Source organism: Coturnix japonica, chromosome 2 (genome assembly GCF_001577835.2).
Source record: "Coturnix japonica isolate 7356 chromosome 2, Coturnix japonica 2.1, whole genome shotgun sequence".
Lineage (NCBI taxonomy): Eukaryota > Metazoa > Chordata > Aves > Galliformes > Phasianidae > Coturnix > Coturnix japonica.
Genome location: NC_029517.1, coordinates 89,317,392 through 89,339,283, shown reverse-complemented (window position 1 = coordinate 89,339,283; position 21,892 = coordinate 89,317,392). Strand labels below are relative to the sequence as shown.

The 21,892-nt window shown below is 37.7% G+C and overlaps 1 protein-coding gene across 9 annotated transcripts in view; it reads left to right on the top strand.

Moving 5' to 3' along the window:
• Positions 1 to 21,892, top strand: part of PTPRM (protein tyrosine phosphatase receptor type M) — a 429,982-nt gene that overhangs the window by 239,905 nt on the left and 168,185 nt on the right. For all 9 annotated transcript variants that reach the window (XM_015855337.2, XM_015855345.2, XM_015855344.2 and 6 more), the window contains exons 12-13: positions 19,391 to 19,664; positions 20,776 to 20,812. In XM_015855337.2, coding sequence (XP_015710823.1) covers positions 19,391 to 19,664; positions 20,776 to 20,812 — 311 coding nt within the window. The remainder of the gene's footprint in view (positions 1 to 19,390; positions 19,665 to 20,775; positions 20,813 to 21,892) is intronic.

Below are 21,892 nucleotides of genomic sequence, written 5' to 3'. Positions count from 1 at the left end.
TATGTAGTAGAACTTGTCCTTGGCTTTTAACTCTGACTTGAGTTAGAATTTGTGTTATGTGTTGCCAAGGTGCATGCAGCGCAGCTTCACAAGTCCTGCTGACAAACTCAGAAATTTCCTCAAGCTTTTTACTGTGATGTAAATACAGCATTGATTCTTGTGTCGCTGCGAACCCAGCACAGTGCTATCTATCATTTAGCTCTGCAATTAATAGAAATTAATCTAAAATAAATAAAGCATGCTAGCTGAAGCGATTCTGGAACAAAAGAATGATCAGATTATTTCATATCTATGAAGAGATTTTTTTCAGTTTCATCACTCATCAGTACCTTCTCAAGGGCTTGGATATAAATTGACAACTGAAAAATCAGCAGCAGTGTTATGATGCTGTGCTCAGACCCATAGAATCACCAGGGCTGGAAAAGACCTCCAAGATATGAAGAATTTGAGGCCATTTCCTCTCATCCTACCTCTGGTTACATGAGAGAAGCAGCCGACCCCCACCTTATCACAAAGCTTTTTTAATTTTTATTTTGACGTTCAATTTTCATATTGGCCTTAACTAGGACATTTTCTGTCTAATTGCTAATGATCATACAATCATAGAACGGTTTCGGTTGGAAAGGGGCCTTTAAGATCATCTACTTCCAACCCCCCTGCTATAAGCAGGGACGCCTCCCTCTAGACCAGGTTGCTCAAAGCCCCATCCAGCCTGGCCTTCAATGCTTCCAGGGAGGGGATTTCCACAACCTCTGTGGACAGCCTATTTCAGAGTCCATACTCTGAGGGCAGCGCCTCACAGTAAAGAATTTCTTCCTAATATCTAGTCTAAATGTACCCTCTTCCAGTTTAAAGCCATTTCCCCTTGTCCTGTCACTACATGCCGTTATGAAATATCCCTCACCAGCTTTCCTGTAGGCCCACTTCTGGTACTGGAAGGCTTCTATAACGTCCTCCCAGAGCCTTCTCCAATCTGAAAAACCCCACCTCTCTCAGCCTGTCCTCACAGGGAAGGTGCTCCAGCCTTTTGATCAATTCATGCCCCAACAGCTCCTAGTCCTCATGTCGGGGGTCCCAGAACTGGACACAGTAAAATGATACTCTTATGTTGCTTAACTCTCATTCTGACAACATGGCAATCCAGTTCAGCCACACTGTTCTCCACTGACATCCTGTGGACCATTGGATTTTCCCAGGCTCCCTGATGAGAGCTGAAGTCCAGTAGCAGTTCAATTTGTGAATAATAAACTCTTGGAACTCATACCATGTTTCACTAGTTCTGGAATGCCAACTCCAGTCAGAATCAATAAAGCGTGTTTTTATTAAATCTGCTTATTAAAATGAATGGCTCAGTCACTAAGTGCACACAGAACAAAATAGTGTTATTTTTCCATGACCACTTTCCAAGGAACATCTACTCAGACATTCAAGGGCCGTATTTAGCCTGCTTTAGTTCAGACCTTAGGCTTGCCTACTTCCTTTTGAATTTTGGATGCTCTGTACCATTTTCTGGCATTGAGGCTAACTGGCTGAAAACTGTCTTTGTTCAGCTTCCAGACAGAAAGACCATCTCCAGACTGATAGTTGGGTATGGGCCTTGATCCATGTCCATAAACTTTGTGGCGAGCAGTAACTGGCTGATGCTAAAGCCCTACTGGGGGCCTTTCAAACCATTAATATCCTGATTTGCTTGTAGTCTATCTGGATTTTAGGCAGTTCGGTCCTAGCAGTCAGTGAGGCTGTTCTCAGCTATTACTTTGTCCTCAGTAAAACAGTAGAACCATGGAATCATTAAGGTTGGAAGACCTCTAGGATCATCTAGTCTAACCACCAAACTGGGAGCACAGATTTCCTGAAGCAACCAATAGACCCGATTTTAGGGCCTACTCCTTCCTCCCAGGATTCTTAATATGTTGGTTTGATAGTCATTGAATAAAAGAAATAATTGTCAGAATTAGGATAAATTCCATTTTATCAGACAGGTTCCTTCATTAATGTTCTCCTTTTATTCTTGCACTTCTGTCTGCACATAGACCAATCTCGGCAGGAGGGCACAGTAACATTGTTCGGGTGGCTTGGGCTTGGGAGTGAAATGTAAGTCTCTCAATATGGTGCTCTCTAGCTTCTAAGAACATTGCTCAGACCATTAGCTTATTCTGAAAAAAACTAGGCATGACTGAGCTCCAGCAGAGATCCAACAAAGTGCTCCTTGAAAGCACAAAAACAGGTGCATTGTCTTGTATTTACTGTACTATGCCAGGGTCTTGGTTTTGCTTTTCTGTGAGCTGTGGAATGACTTAAGATGGGATCTCTTCAGTGTAGCTGCGTTTCCCTTAGTGACTGCTGAACATGATTGTTTGGGGCTGTACTTTCTGGAGACATTTCAAAGTAATTTTTTGAAGATGGGTATCATGGTAGCCATGTGGTATTTTTGTGTGTGTTTGCAGCCTCAGTGCTGAGTTACCCATTCAGAATTCCTGTAACGCTGTGGTGCGCTTTTAGCAGTTGTTCAACGATTTGACTAAATAAACACTCAGGTCAGTCTTGGAAGTCATACTGGAAGTTCCTTGGTCCCTCTGGATACTGGAGCCTTGATGATATGCATCAGTCTTTCTGTGCTTTGTCATAGAACCATCTGTCATGGTTCTTGATATTAGGTTACTTCTCTTTGGGAAGTGTTTGACTGTGTATTTTTGTTTGTCTTACAAGAGCTCCAAACCAGTGATCAAGGTGGAAGTACATGCTCATTGTACTGTATAGCAACGAGCTGAATTATCGTCCAGAGGTGACTCAATAGCATGCTACTTGTTTTGTTTATACGTCACATATAAATATATTTGTGTGCCTCCGGTGGCGCAGTGGTAGGAATGCCGCTTGCAACACCAGAGACCTGGGTTTGAATCCTCCCTGTGGCGCAAGTGGTAGAAGTGCCGCTCTGCTACACAGGAGGCTCAAATCCCGGGGGTTGGACTCAATGATCTCTAAGGTCCCTTCCAACCCGCACAAGACTGTGATACTGTGATACTGTGTGATACATTGTAAGCCCACTGGAAGTGAAAGTAGATCCCGCAGCATTGAATTGGAATGCTTTACAGAGAATACTGAATAGTCTTCAGGACTTGTCTACTGCGAATAGAATGAAATGCAAAGTTTTGCATTTATGAGCTAATAACATTCAGGTATTCTGCAATTTAGAGGCTCACTTTTGGAAATAACAGGAGAAAAAAGGGTATTAATAGCTTGTGGTGTGACTGTGAGTCATCAAAATGTGGCATGGCTGTGAAATTGGCAAATAGACTGCACACAGCAGGTGGGTTCCCTGCAAAGGTGACAATCTATAAATGCCATTATAGTAGACATTGGCAGGGCCTCATAAACTGCTGTGCATTTCTCTGATCTACAAATACCGATTTTTAATAGCACTGCAGCAGAGAGGGTGTTATGGCATGAATGGTCAGGGAACTGGCAAACTTGTGTTACATGTGGAGTGATTGAGAGAGCTGGACTTGTTTTGGCCAGGTATGGTTCTTTTCCAAATCATATTAGAGGAATAAACTTCAAAGAGAGTAAAGAACAATTTCAGTTAAGACAACATATAAATGAACATGTAAATGGATCAAATCTAAACCCATGGTAAACTGAAGCTCTGGAGCAGGTATGGACATAAATGCCAGGAAAGTAATGCAAGATAACTTTAAAGAAATGATTATATGATTCAGAATTTTGTGGCAGTCAGTCACATGGCACTGTCATGCCAGAAGTCCCCTTTTCATTTTTCTCTAGTTGTCATCCCCAGGTAGGGCACAAGCTTTGTTAAGAGGGTCACACACAGACCAGAGCTGTCTTCATCAGAAGGCTGTAAGTCAGGTCTTTTATATAATTCAGGTTACAACACAGAAATAACCTGTACCATTTAAGTTGACTTTTTCATAGATTCTCTTACAATGATGCATCTTTCCACTGTAGTTGACCTTAAAATTTTTTTCATCTGTTTTTTTTTTTGTGTGTGTGTGTGTGAAGAAATTTGTATGAGCCCTTTATTCACTAGCAAACATTAAAAGACTGCATTAGAAAAGGTTCCGTGACTGATACATAGATGCATGGGAGGAGTACTGTGATTTACAGGACAAAGCAATTGGAAGGATTTCCTAATTCTTGGCATAAACTATATTTGATTGAACTGTTCTGTGAGGTATTTTGTTTGTTTGTTTGTTATTTTCTTGTTGTTGTTTTGTTTGGTTTTTTTTGTTTGTTTGTTTGTTTTTTTTACAATATTAAGTAGTATTAAAGAAGACAAAAGAATAATGAGGAATGCAACCTGGAAAGGGGAAGAAAAGCTATCAAAGTGCTTGGAGTGAAACAGCCATTTCCCGTACTAGATGGTGAAAGATTATTCATTTTCCTAAACGTTATCATGACAACTTTCTTTCTGCTACAGTTTTCATTTAAGCAGGAAAGGAAATCACTGGCATTTCGCAACAAGCATCATGACTTTAAAGCATTGCTAAGTAAAAGCTAATCTGCTCAACTGGATTACGTTAAATGACATGAAAAACAAAATCACTTACTGGGCTGTACAACTGAAAGCAGCAACTGTTCAGTCAGCAGCAATATAAATGCCTCAGCCTAAAACAGTCTCAGGGAAGAGTAGGCTAGATGTCTGAGGCATTATAAAAATGTTAGATCTGGGGAGAAATTGCCATGAGGAAATAAGATGAGGGTGAATGAGTTGTGTTCTCACATCTAGATCGGGAGCTGTTTTCAAGATTAGTCTCATGAGGTAGTAGAAGCACAAGGCAAGAATCTCATCTGTATTTAACAGCTGTTCTAAGCCTAAACTGTGCAGAATCTTTTATCTGTGGCCAACTTTGCTGTGAGAAGAGCTGTACAGTGTCATGCTGCCAGGGCTTCTATGCTGCCTAATCCTACCAGAATCAATCCCAGTGCAGGAAGAAGTTACACCTTCACTGACAGAAGAAAAGGTCAGCCATGTATTTGTCCACACAAGTCCTGAGAAACTGGGGACAATGCCACAAAAGCTGACTGGTTTTCTCTATCTGCCTGCACCATTCTGCACCGCAGATTAAAGTGCCCTGCAGAGCTTTTCTGTAGAGAAGAAAGAATGAAAATCAACACAGACAGTAATCTCCATTCCCAAATTGCTGGACCGGGACTTGCTGTATTAAAGTTGTGTAAAGCAATGATAGCATTGAGAGAAAAGAATTCTGCTGTGGTTATTTTTGCTATGGTCCTGCTCTCCCACAGCAGAGTCAGCAAGAGGAAATGTATCTATGCCTGAGGTTGCCTAAGTGATATCACTGGGCTTTTGAGTTGCATCTTGAAACATATGGATATGCTGCTTTCCACCAAGTCTCCCATGAAAGCATAGCATCTGGGAGAAGGAGAGAATGGACAAATAAGACATCTGAAACCACCACAGCAAAGCTATTTGAGCCAGTCCCTTGGTGCTCCATGTTGTATCCCCTGGTTGAATAGATGAGAAACTAGTTTCCTCTGTGAGTGCTGTAATGAGCAGTAAACAGTTTTCAAGCTTTGAATCTTAAAACCTGTTGAAATTGTCTTGTGTATTCATTTAGCTGTCTCAGCAAATGCTTTTTTCCTGTGCTGCTCGTAAGCCAGCAGGTTGCCGAGCATCCTTGAAGAAGGGAGAAAATAAGCATTCTTCTTCAACTTAAAAGCCTCTCATTTAAATACATTTATTTGCTTTAACCCCCAGCACAATTCAGTAGTAGGTTTCGAGTGCACAGCTTTGTGGAATATAAAAAAATCTTACTGTTTTCATGTTAACATTGTGTCAAAGGTCCATTAGTAGATGATCTCATATTCTAAATACTAATTCTTCATTTCTGCATAATATCCACGCTTCTTGCACAGTTTGCTTGAAAGTATTACTTTGAATTCATAAGTAAGAGCTGTGCATGACCCTGTAGTTATGCTTGTGAACATTGTTAGACCTCAGTGTCCATATCTCTTGTGCATTCTCTATGGTATAAGCATAGTATGTTGAGACTTCATGTCATAATGGGAAATATTGATATAGAGTATTGCTACCTTGTAATCCATTTTTCTTAGCAGAAGTTATTTTTTAACTGGTAAACCCCTAAAGGTATTGTAGAGGGTGTATAAATCCTTATACTGTGATTTTGCATTTATAAGCTGCATGGTTTGGTTTTTTTTCTTGGCTCTTGCAAACTGTGCATCCCTAGGAATTTACAAAGAACAGATTGAAAATCGTGGCTCTGGATGCAGCATTGTTTATAATAAACACAAACTGGGAGCTGAACACAGATGAAAGAGCAGTACTGTATCTTATTTCTGTATGGGTGTAGAAGTAAGGAAATCTTTCTGTTCTTTTAGACAGTTGCTTAAATTCTCAAAGTTATTCTTATACTTTATCTTTGCACTGGTATTGATTTTCTTGAGAGCTGTTCAGGAAAAGGAAATTTGCAAATGGCCTTAGACATCACTGAAAGTAAAAGTGACTCAACCAAATCTTTGCATGAAGTCTGCCTCTTTTTCTCTTACTCCATTCCTTCTAATTCCAGTGCTGTGCTTCATCATAATGTATCCAGCCACTGTAAACAGTGCAGAGTGAAAACAGCATAATATAGTATTTCTTTAAAACAAAAAACAAAAATTAAAAAAACACCCTAAATCTCAAAAATTAGTCAAAGAGATGTAAGACATTGATCACATGTGCATTTAAAGAACTAGCAACATCCCTAATAGGTAAGTGTATCTAAATGTGTGTTTTCTTAGGAATCTAAATGAACTGGTCATTTAGACTGCAGTAGATCTATTCTTTATCTAGCTTGTGAAGGCTGGAGTGTAACATTCTATCATATTATGCAATGAGGAAAAAGAATTAGTTTGTTTCTTCTTTTTCACCTGGACTTTCGTAGCAGGAATAAACCAGGTAGAGTCTGATGGCTGGAGTGGAAGGTGGGCTGTAATGAATTTTTCCACTCCAGTCAGAAGGAAACCTACAATTTGCAAGCTATAGTGAGCTATCCTTGAGCATTAGGGAGCCAGGCATACTCTCTCAGAAATGCAGCTACTGATTTTGATGAGATGGATTGCATGATGTCCCTTGCAGTTGCATATTGTTGGGTTGTTGATTTTCTTTTTGCTTACAAACGCCAAGGATTTCATTTGTTTCTTCCTAACAGCATTGTGCATCAGTGCTTTCTTTCTCCATGACAGATTGAAAAGAAAGGATCAGTTAGCTCTGCCATGGCTTTCAGTTTTGAATATTTTCTTCTAATCCCTTCTAAATTCATTCATTCTTAGACTAAACGATTTTAGACAGTTTTGCTTTCTTTAGTTTCTTTTAATCTGTTACAAGACTTTACTCCTTATTCCATGCTTTCCAGTTGTTTTATAAATTGGCCTTGGCAACCTGAAAACTGTTTAAATGGCGTAATATTGGCTTATAAAAGCATCTTGCTTGCTGTTCCAAGATACTTTTCTCCCCTTGTACTTATGAACTTAACCATTTTCCTGTGTTCTTTTTAAAAAGAAATTAAGCAAATAACAGAAAGCAGATTAAGAAGCTTTGAAATGGTTCTTGGATTGTTGTAAGTATCATAAATGTAAACTCACTGAAAGCAAGTGTTTTGGCCTGATACCAAAATATATTGTCATAGTTTCAGCAAAATTCACTGAAACTTAAAACACCATTAAAAAGTCAAACCTTCAAGCGTTCAATTCTTCAGACAATGCAAATTTTATTTTATGATTGAATGGCACATTTTAGCCTGCAGTAATAGATAAGGTTGCTCAGTCCTTATGATTCACTACTAAATGCTGGATCTCAAGGTCATACTATTTGTTTTGGAGTAACTTTTTCTCGCAGTTGTGCTTCTTTACAATCTGGTCATATTCTACTAAATCTTCAGTAGTTCAGCTCATTCAGGTAAATAGAACAGAAGGACAGGAACATATTAATAATCTTAAAATAATTTATATTCCACTGCTGGTATATTTTCTGAAAAAAAACTTGGCTTTGTAAGGTGGTGAATCCACATCTGCAACAGCTTGGCACTGGGAAAGAGCCAATCTGACTGAATCAAAGACATTTAGAATCAACTGTTAGTTACTATCTATTTTTGAACCACGCAAGGTGACACTTTTGTACAGTGTGTATAGTATCTAACCTTTAATTATAATTGCTGTGTCCTTATGCTTGTTACAAATTTCTAATTACTAAATTGCAATGACATCAAAGAAAAAAAAGTGCTCAGATAAAGAAATCCTTAAATTAGTTAATCCAAAAAAAATCAGCAGAAAATATCTTTCATCCTGACCTAATTTACTTGAAATTCTGTGCCTGATGTGAAGATTAATAACAGGTGGCCTTTTAGGGAGTACTCAGCTTGAGTCTAATGTTCTGGTTGTTCTGTTATTATCCCAACCCTCTATAACTAAAGGATTTTTTCACCCTGCCCTTTGTTCACAAAATGGGACTGTAATTGAGTTCATATTTCTCACCTAACCTTTCAGCTGTAATTAATATTTTATTATATCAGATTTTATCACTAAATAGCCTAGCAGCAGATTATTGAGCCACACACACACTCTCACACATGCGTGCATACACAAAAGTGAGACTGACTTATTGATGCCAAGCGAGTACCTTGTAATGAGTTATGGTTGAGAGAATACAAAATACATTCATGGTACCCAGCTAATATTCCAAAGCAATTTAGAACTGATCTTATCTTGATCAAACCAGGACAAAGAGAATTTAAGTTACAAGAATGAAATATTTAACACTGCATCCATTTATTATTTCAAATGCGTGGCATCAAACAAAAAAATACCTGTGTAAGAGCAGTTGCTATCTGTTTTCATTATTATTTTTATGAATAGTTTAAGTCATGAATGCCCGACTTTTGACTTGCTGGGGCCACAATGAGTGAAGAGAAATAGTCTAGGGCCTCATATTCATTACTTGCTCCAGGAATAATCCTATTTATTTACATGGAAACTACAACAGATACAGTGAGTACAGTAACATTGTTTGACAGAGAAATTCTCAGCTACATAACACTCTTTTCAACATAGTCTCCACCATTATCTATGCATTTTTGTCTGTGATGAGCAAGAGCTGGCATGCCATGCACATCAAAACCTGCACAAGTGGAGGCAATCATCTGTTGCCATTGCCACTGCTGAAACACATCACCCACCACCTCACTGTGCTCACATCCACTATTCAGTCTCCATAAACATTCAGCATCAATGAATGTTATTGGATGCCACTTATCCACATGGAGGAATTCAATGACACACCTTTTCTTCATTGGCACTCCCATGTCAGATGCAATTGTGTCAGACTGCCGCTCTACTGCCATTTGTCACACAGAAACAGCGTGTAACAGAATATTGGTGGGAAGGTTCAACCTCTACTGCTGTACCACCAACATCCACCCCTGATGTTGTGGCACAACATCGTAAAATGGGAGACACTGCTTTTGGAGCAGCCCTCATAAAATATATAATATAGTTAATGTCTATAAGTAACAAACTGTTTTAGTTTTTAGAATTTTTTTAAGCATAAAAAAGAGAGCAGAAACCCCGTAGAACAAGTGGGACATCTGACCTTGTTTTTTGTGAAATTAAGAGATGTCTGATGAAATTTTGCCCTTCCTGTGCTTCATCATTGAAGACATTTGTTCACGAATGTACGTACTGCCAAAGATTGGTAACATGAATAAAGCATGACTGTGGAATGAGGGGTATTCGTGTCTGCTAAAACGGAGCTTATAGAAGTCCAGAAGAGAGCCATAATCAGATTTTTCTGTCTCTCCCTTTTTCCTTCTGCATCTCTCCCTCTCACCCATCTCCCTCTTACCTTCCTGTTACAGATACGTGATTGCTGAAAAAAATACTCAAATTCAGATACAGTTCAGTAGCAGGCCAGTGTAGCAGGCACGCTGTGCTTGAAATAGTTCCTTTTATATTAGGAGAAGTAACCTCTTAGAACATACTCTTAAAATAAATATATCTCTGCAACGTTTCTTTTTTTCATCTGTTTGTATACAGTGAAGTAGCCCAGACTCTGACTTCTTCCCCAAGAAAGAGCTCTGCTGTTGAGGAAAAGGAGCTGTGTCTCTTCAGACAGCTAAGAGAGGGAGTGACTGTGCTGGTTACTGAAAATGTTAGTCTTACTCCTGCGGAAAGATAACCTAGAGGATAACCATGCTGCACTATGGCATAATGCATTTTGAGACCAACGTGGATTTCTGGGTCAGGCAATAATGGAAAGTTATGAAGCAACTTTATGTACAGGTTGTTGTCTGCAGAGAGTGACTCCTATTTCAGACATCCCTTTCATGATGCCCACCAGAAGATCTCAGAATAGTGGTGTCAATGGTTTATGGGCTTGTAAACCCCTGATGAGTGGGTTGGAGGGATTTCTCAGAATCCACGCCTCCAGAGATAGGAAAACAAGGGTCCCCAAATTATTTGCTGAAAAAACAGCAACAATGTGATGAGAAATGATACAGTATAATTAGAATTGAGATTGACCAGCTAATGCTGAGTTGTAGACGTGACAGTCAAGTCAAGCAGCAGGGAGGATAGCTGAAGGAAAGTGAGAGAGCATTAGATGACCCGCCACCGCCTTATATGTGTTCCCTCCTGTACAGGAATGATATCAACACAGCAAACAGTCTTCTTGGGAACGTAGTTTCTTCTCTCTGGTATGCGGAACTGGGGCATTAACACTTTAATTCCCAGCGCACTACATGATGTTATGATGTGGAATAGTGATGATCATAAAACCATAACAAGTGGCTGTGAAATTTTTGGTGGAATTATTGTCCTCACCATTCCTCCAGGTGTTTTATTTGTTTAAGAGCCATGTTATGAACAGGCTGCAAAAGAAGTAGGGAGCATCCCCATTTTCTACTGCTCTGCAGTGGAGTTTGTCTTAAAGCCCTGGAGAATCCAAAGCCTTGGGTTAATTTAGTTTAGACCATCATCATTTAAGTTAGTGTTGCTGCTACTTGGGCTTTAAATTAAGAGCATAAAGCCTGGTGGAGTGAGATCAATTGTATCTGCTGTCTAAAGGGATGGAGCCCTTATGCTGAGTAGGAATAAAACCTGCTTACTGGTAAAAAGAAAGGAGTGCTCCTTGGCTTGTGTGTGCTGCATAATTTATCCAAGTTAAGAATGGCACTGAATTAAGTTTACACCAAAGAAAACAAGGCCTGTGTGTTTTGCTGTTCTCCCATCTTTCTGTTCCTTCCTTCCTCATTGATTCTGAATCTCTTGTCAATTTTCAAGCATATTTGAAAAAAAAAAAAACAAAAAAACCAAACAACAACAACAACAATAGACATTATGAATGTTGCATAAATATTATGTTTCTATCACATTTTAGAATATTAAGGTACAGAGGAAAGACCCAGATTAGTATCAGTGCTGAAAGATAGGCTTTATTACAGTTTATTTGTTCAATCAGTAGAGAACTGCAATTCAAATACCAGCAAGCCCATATGCAGCCCAGAAACAGCCACAGCATGTGTTGCTACTTTTCCAGCCAATATTTGGGAGATATTGAAAGGAACTGAGCATACTGAGGGTGGGGGATGGGTATCACAAGCAGCATCTGGAATATAGATGGGATTATGGCATGTTCTTGGGCAAACATTGTCAAGTTGACACTTGCAATGTCATAGTCTATTTATTGGTCATTTGAAACTAATTTATTTTCAAATGGCATTGTAAGAATCTAGTGCTGGGTCAATGGAAATGGAGTGTTGTTATCCCATATGCATAAAAGAAACATCAGTGGAGGAGTTTTATACTGCCAAAAATAACATAGTGGCATGCCTTATAGAAGGGCTATCATCTTGTGTATACCAGAGTTATATATAGGAGAAATTCATAGAACAGCTCATAAAATACTCCATAGATCATCATGATTGTAAATAGATCTTGCATCAGGGTAAATAGTTTTTCCCCCAAATCTTACAAAAGTAAATTGGATTATTTGCTAACATAATTATGAAATCAGCCACCTTTTACAAACATACTGCATGTGATTTATAAAGAGTAGCTGAATGTTACTTGTTGGAAAATGCAGTGCTGAAAATTTGTCTCCACTAGATTGGCTTCATTTTTATTTTAACTTTCCTTCTCCTTATTCTTATATTTCTTTCTTATCAAAGATAATGGTACATCTCAACCCATTTTCAGTATATTCAGTTCTTTTCCTTTTTGTTTTCATCATTCTGTACATTCCCATGTAGAGCCATGTATATCTTCTGTACACTTGCATCTTCCAGTTTTTACTTGGTTTTGTTTGCTCAGTTTTTCTTCCTGCTTTCGCACACACACAGTTACCTACCCACAAGCTAGAACTATTGAAATGTGTCCTCACAGCCTCTTCATTCTGAACATTTCTTGTTCGGAAGACAAAATACATATATATAATACCTCCAGACACCTTCCTTAGCTTTTCACTTGCAGGCTGTACATTGTAGCTAGATCTCACTGATACAGAATGGAGCATATTTGTGGAGATCTGTGATCAGAGATGTCTTTTGCACATCTAGCAAATACAGTGGTAATGCCTGAGAGTATTTATGAATGCAGAGCCAAATGCTCTCTTGTCTTGTATTAGTTATACCTGTAGAAAATTACACAGAATCATAGAATCATTTGAGTTGCTGGGGACCTGTAAAGGTCATCCAGTCCAACTGCCCTGCAATGAACAGGGACACCTACAGCAGATCAGGTTGCTCAGAGCCCCATCCAGCCTGACCTTGAGTGTCTCCAGGGACGTGGCATCCACCACCTTTCTAGACAGCCTGTTCCAGTGCAGTCAAGTGAAGAAATACCATTACAAGTAGGTTTAATTTTATTGTCATTTTGCACTCAATTTGTTCTGTCCAGGACTATATAAACTGCAAAATCTGCATATTTTCTTGACATTTGAGAGTTTGAAGAATTAGCAGCCAAATTCATGAATCAGTATCAAGGATGGAGATGTACGTATCATTTGTATCATAGTTTTTCCTGTAGCCTGCAATGATCTTTATGTTTTATTTCATTAGAAGAAATAAGAAAATAAAACTACCTTCACATTGACAAAGGGGAGCCTATGCTTATCCTTAAAGAAAAAGAAAAGGTAGATTTTGTTACTTCAGAGCATTGGAGAGTGACTAATATATTGTCTGTTATCACACTGGCTATCACAGTACATAGCTGTAAATAGCCCCGTGGGGAGGAATAGGGAAATTACTTCAGAATTAAGGAATTCTTAGTGCAGAAATGCATGTAGCAGTTGTGAAGGTATAGTCGCATCCTTGTTGTCCTGTTCTTCCTAATTCTACCATGAATTCTCCTACGCAGTATGTTTGGTATAACTTCCAAGTAAGTCCTAATTGGACTAGCACTAGCATTTAAGTAATCATTAATAATTAACCACATGGCTCTATACCTGAGGGGGTGGGGTAGAGAAAGAAGGGAAGTAAGAAAGAAGGATTTTTCATCATTTTTTATGTAGGATTTGGTGAGAGTAGTAGGGCTAAGAGAACGATTCTGATTCCCCATGGTCAGTGAATCTGCTTTACAACAGAGCAGTCTCTTCTGTCACAGTAATTATTGGCATTTCATCTAACCTCCACTTACCTGTTTGGATCAAATGGTTCTTATCAGTTTTGTTATGTTGTTCTAGTAATGAACTAATACTTGCTTTGAATAAGGATAGTTTAGCATGTGTGTAGAATGTATTGATTTTGCAAAGGATGAACTGGAGAAAGTTAAAGACTACAGTCCATCCTCAGCACACTATGTGTTGTGATATTCAACACAGATTATCCACTGTTTCCTAAATCTGTACAGTAAAAAAAAAAAAAAAAGTATCGCAAACTAAATCAGTTTATTTGCCAAGAACTCAAAGTAGTACTTTGGGTCATTTATGATAACTAAATCTAAATGCAAAAGATAATAAACTCACAGAACTTTTGTGAATGGTACATGATTGTCTTAGATTACAGGGCTGAAGATTTGCTTGATGTTCTCTACCCCTGACTTAGGTTCTCCGAAATGGCGAATCTGTATACTAAGAATTAAGGAAAAAATGAAATAGATTTTGTCATTGGGATTAGGTGGCACCCGTCTGGCCTCTGGAAGGTAGAAGGAGCACATATCATTGTCCTGTATTTCTAATTTGCAGGTTTTCTTCTAAGAATTTTTGTAGTTCATGCTCATACACCTCCCTTAAGTCACAGAAAGTCCAGTTCACAAGAGATTTTTTTCTGTGTTTGGAAGGAACCTTTAAGACCATGATGATTTTATAGTGACCACTTTCAGGACATATTAGTCTCTGCTGCAATTAAGATATCATGTAGTACGATTTCTGTTCTCCAAGGAATTTAGTGCAGTGTCATATACTCCCCTAGTGACTGTCCTTGGAGGAAAGAACAAGCAAAATATCTTTACCTTTGAGTAACATAATAGTTCCCACAGGAGGCCTGTCATGATTTCCTTTATATATGTACAGCAGTGCTAAATAGAGATTTGCTTGGATGTTTTGTTTTGTTTTTTTTTTCAGAAAATCCCCTTTGTAAATTTTCACTTTTCAGTCTTTGAAACTATCCATATGAAAGAGGTGGGCAGTCACAAAGAAGCTTAGGAGTTTTTTATTAAAAACCAGGCACCATTCCCAAGTGGACTTGGGTTTATTAAGGTAAAGCTTTATTACGACACCTGAGAGTTTACATTTGGCTGTATCTCTGGAGGCTGAACCTGAGCTGTCTTATCTCCTCTTTTATAGCTGTTTAGGTATTTCTGTTCTGATTGATCTGAGAAATAGGGCTACTTGCATGACAGTGGAGGTGCTGTTTAATATTAGTCCCTCTTGTGTTCACTCCAAGTATGGTGGAGAAAGTTTTGTGTCTCTCTGGAATTTGAATATGAGACTTTTCCCATGGGCTGGAAACTTCAGTTGGTAGTAGTAGTGCTTCATGAAAATGAAGAGAGACACTGCCTTGGAGAAGCTAACCAGACTTAACTCTTGGCTCACAAAGTCAGAAAATAATGTCTGTCATCATCAGAATGAAATGGTTTCTTTCCATTTAATTTTCAACAACTGGAAGTATCAACTGTCCTTCAGATGTAGAAACCTTCCAGACTGTGGAACTTTTGTTTGCCTAAAACCTTCTGACTTGGGGTGATAATACAAACTACAAGGGCTGCTCCAAAAGTAATGCCTCCTATTTCATTACATTGGCCCATGATGTCAAACGTGGGATGCTTTTTGTACGTTTTTTCTGTATTTTCTTCTGTAAATATTCTTCTGTAGTTTTTTTTTTTTTTTTTCTTAAATTCCTGTTGGTGTCAACAAATTGCTTGCAGTTAAGTTAAACATCAAGACTGTTAAAGAGAGAAGAAATTGGGCAGATGTTCAGTGATAACGTAACCAATCTTGTTTTCCTTTTGTTTCAATTTGAGATTGCTTTTGGTGGAGCTGCAGATACATAAACTTCACAGATTCTTAGACTTCAACTGAAAAATACCTAGATTGTTCATTTTCAGGAATTCTGTTTTTAGGAACCTGGAAATCCACTCTTTTACTCAGTAGACCTCTCTGGAAAATTTCTTTATCTCTCTGAATGAGACTTTGATTAAATAAAATCTTGTTGTCAAGATTCAGTGTGTGACTGACACCATGGTTCATTTTTCTAATATCTAAATTCTTTCAGTATCTTTGATTAATTTGTTAGAATGTTGTCTTTCTTCTTTCATGCTTTTTTCTTTTTTCAGCTTTTTCTGAAAAAAAAAAATTAAAAATTAAAAAAAAGTATCTATATTTAGGAGTCACTGAAAGATCATTTTAATTTGAGCAACTCAGTTTCACTAAATATCTGGGAAGCCTGGTAAGTCTGCCCAGGGAGGTGGTGGAGTCACCAGCCCTGGGGATATTCAAGGAACGACTGGATGTTGTGTTAAGGGACATGGTTTAATGGGAGCTATTGGCAATAGGTGAACAGTTGGACTGGGTGATCTTTTAGGTCTTTTCCAACCTTGGTGATTCTATGATTCTATGATTCTAATTGATAACCAAATTATGGGCCTCATTATGTTTAGAACTGCATCTCTGTATAATCATTTAAATTCGGAACCATTTTGGAATTGTTAAAATAAAAAACAGTTCAAAAATTGCACCCTTTTTTAGTTTGTCTACACTTTTTACCCCAACATTTGAAATGTTTGAATCCTAAGTTTACAGTAATTGCCATGTGTTTCATTATTGATGTAGCTCTAAATTTCAGTCAGTATAAAAGTAGATTTTGTGTTCAATTTCCAAGACATTGGAATTCTGCAGTAGAATTGCATAATGTAAATGAAACCCAAATTACATTTCTTTCCTCCAGAAAGTTCAGTATAATTCCTACCAATAGCTGATATACTTTCAACACCTTCCTCTGCAGTGTAGAATTTATATATATATATATATATTTTTTTATTACAGATGTGAAGTCTTTATCCTCTGACATATAGAGGTGTGGAAAAGGAATAATGCAACTTCAAATAAGCAGAAAATATGACTAATACCTCTGAGGAATAGTAGAGTTCTGATGCAGTTCTAGCACAGTTTCTTAGGTTTGAACCCTTTTCAGCATAAACAATTAAACAGCTACACATTAAAGAAAGCAATTTCAACTATAAGAATCAGTGAAACATTTTGATAATAATTGTAGTTGATTTAATATTATAACATTTGTTAGCAAGATGATCTTGTTTATACAAATGTGAAACATATCATTAATGAAGTTCTGTTAGGTTTCCATTGACCCAGGTACTTATAATGTGTTAATTTACATTGGAGCAACAACAGTGTGGAAAATGGGCAGCAGATAGGATTTAGTTGTTTTTCATTAGCACTTGGACTTTGATAAAGGGGAACAGAAAAGAGCTGCTTGACCTTTTAGTACTTAAATTATTAAAGAGCAAATAGATTTGAGGTCTAGATGCTTGCAAATCTAATTTGTCTTGTGGAGTAAGGATGAAAAGACATCCTGAGTTTGAAATTGCTCCAGTCAACTTATCTCTTTCTTTAATGTTTCTGAAGATGAATAGACGGCATGCATTTAAAATGTAATATACACTGGAGTAGTGCATGCAGTATAACCAATATGAATTTGCAAGAGGAAAAGCAGTGTTTTAATGACAGATTTGTTTCTAAAAGGTCTACAATCTTTAGCTATAATCTCTGAGAGAAAAATGAAAAGAATGCTCATTTCAACTGATAGTGAAATAATTCTTATTACCTAGCCTGGAACGAGATCCTTCTTATATTCAGTCCTGATGCAAGAAAAATACGTGACAGCTCTCCTGAGGACTGACAGCAAATCCAAAACTTGATTTACTATCTGTGTTTTAGTGAGAACGAGGGATTCTTATTTTTGCTGTGGTATTTGGTAGGCGTGTCTAGTTTTATACCTTGCAAGAGCACATGTTTAAATCATTCTCTACTTTTTTTTTCCCCCAATACTCCTTTTCAATTCTCAAACAGTATTTACTGTAGATTCACTGTAATTTTGAAGCCAGAGGAGTTAACAGTCTTTCTTCAAAGTAACCTGGAATAACTCTTCTGAGCTACTTTTTGTTCTAAAATTGTCAGCTGTTGATTTGGACCGCAGACAGGCTGCTATGTATTGACCTTCACTTACTGCTTAGCATAGAATTAATCAACTAATGAAAATATTTCCACTAAAAATGAAGACTTCATTTTCCAGGTAATGTACTGACAGTGGTCTTCAAGTGGACCCTCAAGGTACTTGTTTGTCTCTGTGGCTGTACCTGATTTAACTTAAACACAGATAGATTTCTGTATAGGCTTCTTTTTTGGATTGAAAAATCCAAAATTAGGTGTGCTGTTGCAGATTTTTAGATGTGTTACTGTAGTCAGTAAGAGCCCAGAAAGCAATTCAGTTGACCTGAAATTCTTTAAAATCTGCTGCCTGTCCTGACTTGCACCCTACTGACTTTAATGGGATTTGTTGTTTAGCCATCATCAAAAAGACACCTAATTGTCTTAACAGTAACGATCTAATTCAGGAAGACAAGAGAAGACCTCTGTAGTCTGAACTGACCACAGAAGCCCAGCCTAACTGTCGCTGTGCTTTCAGCAGGCTTTATTAAACACAAGGGCCTACCTACAGATGGCGGAGTGGGGACATGTCAGAAGACTGTGTGACTATTGCCTCTTAAAGGAATATATCCTATGCAGAGATCGCTGTTGGTTATGAATTATCAACTTGAAATACTGTAGATTGTTATTAGATGTAGATGGCATGAAGAAAAGTAGACACACTGTCTCTTTAACGTCTGTTACCCATACTGACTTGCTTACTTGGATTGAAGATTTCAGAAGACAAATAATGATTAAGAATCACTGGTCCCCACTGAAGCAATAAAGTTGCAAGCAAGTCCTCTTTAGAGACATGGATGCCCCACTTCACAAATCTGAAAGCACTGACTCAGACTTTTACAGCAACTGTGAGGGTATAATGATTTCGCTGTTTGCATACACAGCAGAAATCAGAGTTTCTTTGTTCCTGCTTGAATGTCCACTGCACCTTTACAGTGGAGAGGAATGGGCTACTCCCTGTAGGTCCAGTACAGCAAAACATGCAACTACAGCCTGAATTGCTCTGCAGAATGCAGAAATGCTTAAGAACAAGATTATCCCTAAGATGTATTAAAAGTGCTTTGCTGAGTGAAAATAACATCCATCAAAAAGTAGTTCATCCTTGCTCAGTAACAGTTGATATACCACCAAAATTTTAAAAGACTGTAATTTACTTAATGTATGCTTTTATAAATAGTTACGATGTCAACAGTTAAGCAGATACTGTTCCCTGTCTCTTTGTAATTTATTTCTTCATTTTTATCTAACTACTCATTTAATTTCACTTAGGCAAGATAAACAGGGTAGAAGATAGTATCTATAGCTTTACACTTACTTCTTTGAACAAAATAATACTTAATTCTATGTTTTAGTACTAATCAAGGAAGCTTTTTCTGTACAAGAGTTCAAGCAAGAAAGTGTTCCATGAATTTCCTGCATGGAAAGCAGTGATGTATGTGGTTAATTGTATTTTTCTAAAACAAAATTAATTTATCTGAAAGCGTGAATCTATACAATAAATTTGTACACCTGAATACCAAAATGACACTTCCTTCCCATTTTGTTTACTTTTTACAGGCTGGTGGTGGTAGTGTGTTGTTTGTTTGTTTTTTTCCATAAATACTGGAATGTGACATTAAGGTCTCAGAAAGAATTGACTGCCCAAGTGTTACAGTGACCCATATGCATTTTTTTCTTTTTTCCTTTCTACACTCCTAGTGTCTACCAAATAGTTGTTGAAGAGGAACGCCCTCGGAGGACCAAAAAGACAACTGAGATCCTGAAGTGCTACCCAGTGCCCATTCATTTCCAGAATGCCTCACTTTTGAATTCCCGGTACTACTTCGCTGCAGAGTTTCCTGCCAATGGTTTACAAGCTGCTCAGCCTTTTACTATTGGTGATAACAAAACCTACAGTGGCTTCTGGAACACTCCTCTTCTTCCTCATAAGAGCTACAGCATCTATTTTCAAGCTGCTAGCAGAGCCAATGGGGTAAGTCTTATGACCGATGTGGTTTTATACAGTGTGTGTAAATAGATACTTGGCACCAACTATCAAGATGCCCAGTGTAATTGCTAATGAGAAAATGGAGTAACTGTGAAATTTAATGCACTGAATTTTAAAAATAACAGTTCTCCTGACCTGGTATAGCTTAATGATTAGAGGTTGCAGAAAGAGGAAGAGAAAACAGTGCACTTTGTCAATAGTGAGTAAACAAAGTAGTGCGTTGCCATTTTGTCATTATCTAAAAGCTGTCCAATGAGCCTAATTTATTGGCTTTTCATCTTTTTTGTTTTTGTTTTTGTTTTCCCGCTTCAAAGATAAAAGGAGTACTGTGATTCCTTTTGTTAAATTTAAGCCAAACTTGATTGTGGCTTTTAGCACATCTGTCTTGGCTTGTCCAATCCCATTACCTTAGTTTATAATGTGTTCAACTCACACTTTCTCATTTGGTTGCCCTGGCTGAATTAGAAATAATCTTTATTCTTTTCCTTTCTGCAATCAGTAAAAGAAAAATAACTAGATGGAGCTGGAATGAAAGTGTGTAAAAAGGCCTTCAGAGATCATGTTTCATCAGGCTAATTCTTCCTGGAATTGTTTTTCATTTCCTGGACAGACCAACCCAGAGCCCTTCAATTCTTGATAAGCTTTGGCTGTCTGTGCTGACAGCCTGGAAATGTTTTCTGCCAGAAACCATAATGGTCCCTCTTTCACATTGCACTGATAGTGCAGAAATGTGAAACACCATCGATTATTTTTTCTTTCTAAAATTGTCTAGCATGATGCTTAGAATTATACTTACCTGTAAGAAAAAAATCTCCCAAGGTCATTAAGTAACCAAAGTAAAAAAGCTGAACACTTGCCTGTGCTTTTGTGAATCATGCGTCTGTCTTCTTTACTAACTGAACTGCTTGAGTAACATAGCAAAGCAGTTTTTGTCCATACTATTGGAGTTACTTCATAACAAGTTAAATATGTAACAAAGAACACTAAATAAACACTTTTCTCTCATTGTATCATTACTTTTAAAGAGTAGAAGCATGGATGGCATTCTCTGCTTAGAAACACCAGATGTGACCTTTTCCCTCTTTATTTTACACAGGAAACCAAAATTGACTGCGTCAGGGTAGCCACAAAAGGTATGTTCATATTATGTGATGTATTCTGTAATTCGGACTGTTGACCTTTCCTTCACTTGGTCTTCCAGAAGTGTTTTATGTTGCTAAAAGACATCATTAAATCTATCACAGAATTTTAAATAATTCATTTGTGTCTCTAGCTGAGAATTAGGAAGTTTGTTTGTTTGTTTGTTCTTAATAATAAACATGCTACTAATTTCTAGTTGTTTACTTCAACATATTTTCTTAAATATATTCTGGGGGTTTTTATATGATCTCTCAATGTTCCGGACATTTTTATATATAATAGACTTGTAAAATTGCCAATTGCTGAGTGCAAAGTAGCTGCATATGTATTAGTGAAAAATCACCCCTTCCTCATAAGCAATTATCTTTATTGCTTTGCAAAAGAAGAGTGGAGAAATTGTGTTCTTCATTTTCATGGCATAGAACAGCTCTATTTATTGGAATGTCAGCACATCTTACTGCCATTTGTGAGCAAGATGGTATGGTCGAGGCAGTGCTAGCTATGAGTGTGATCCCCAAAGAGGAAGTGTAAACAGATTGCTCATATATCTAACTTTGAAGACGAGGGCTTGTTTGTGATTATCATTGTAGTCTCATCTTCTGTGTACCTCTAGCTAGCGCCAGCTTCAAGGCATGAAAAAGAGATGCTGTGATAATATGATTATGTGGAGGTTGCAGTAGAGGAAAATAAAAGGAAAGGAACTACTGCTAAAGAGAAGCAGTTAATACTTCCTTGCAGTTTGGGCACCTGGTAAGAGTGTGACACAAAAAATTCTTTGTTGTATCTCATAGTGGCTATTCTCAACATAGCTGGCTTCACCTTGATTCCGTTTCCACTCAGACTTTGTTGTTCCACCACCTCCAATGTATATAAACATGATAGATTAGAATCTCATTACTGAAAAATAAATGAAATGTTAGCACATGGTTGCCTCTTTCCTTATATGAGAAATACACTTTTCATATCTCTTCAAACTCTTCCTTTTTTTCCCCCCCCAAGAAACAAAGGAAGAAGTTTTATTTCCAGTTTACTGACTGATTACTATACCATAGCAAACTTTCAGATATCTTCAC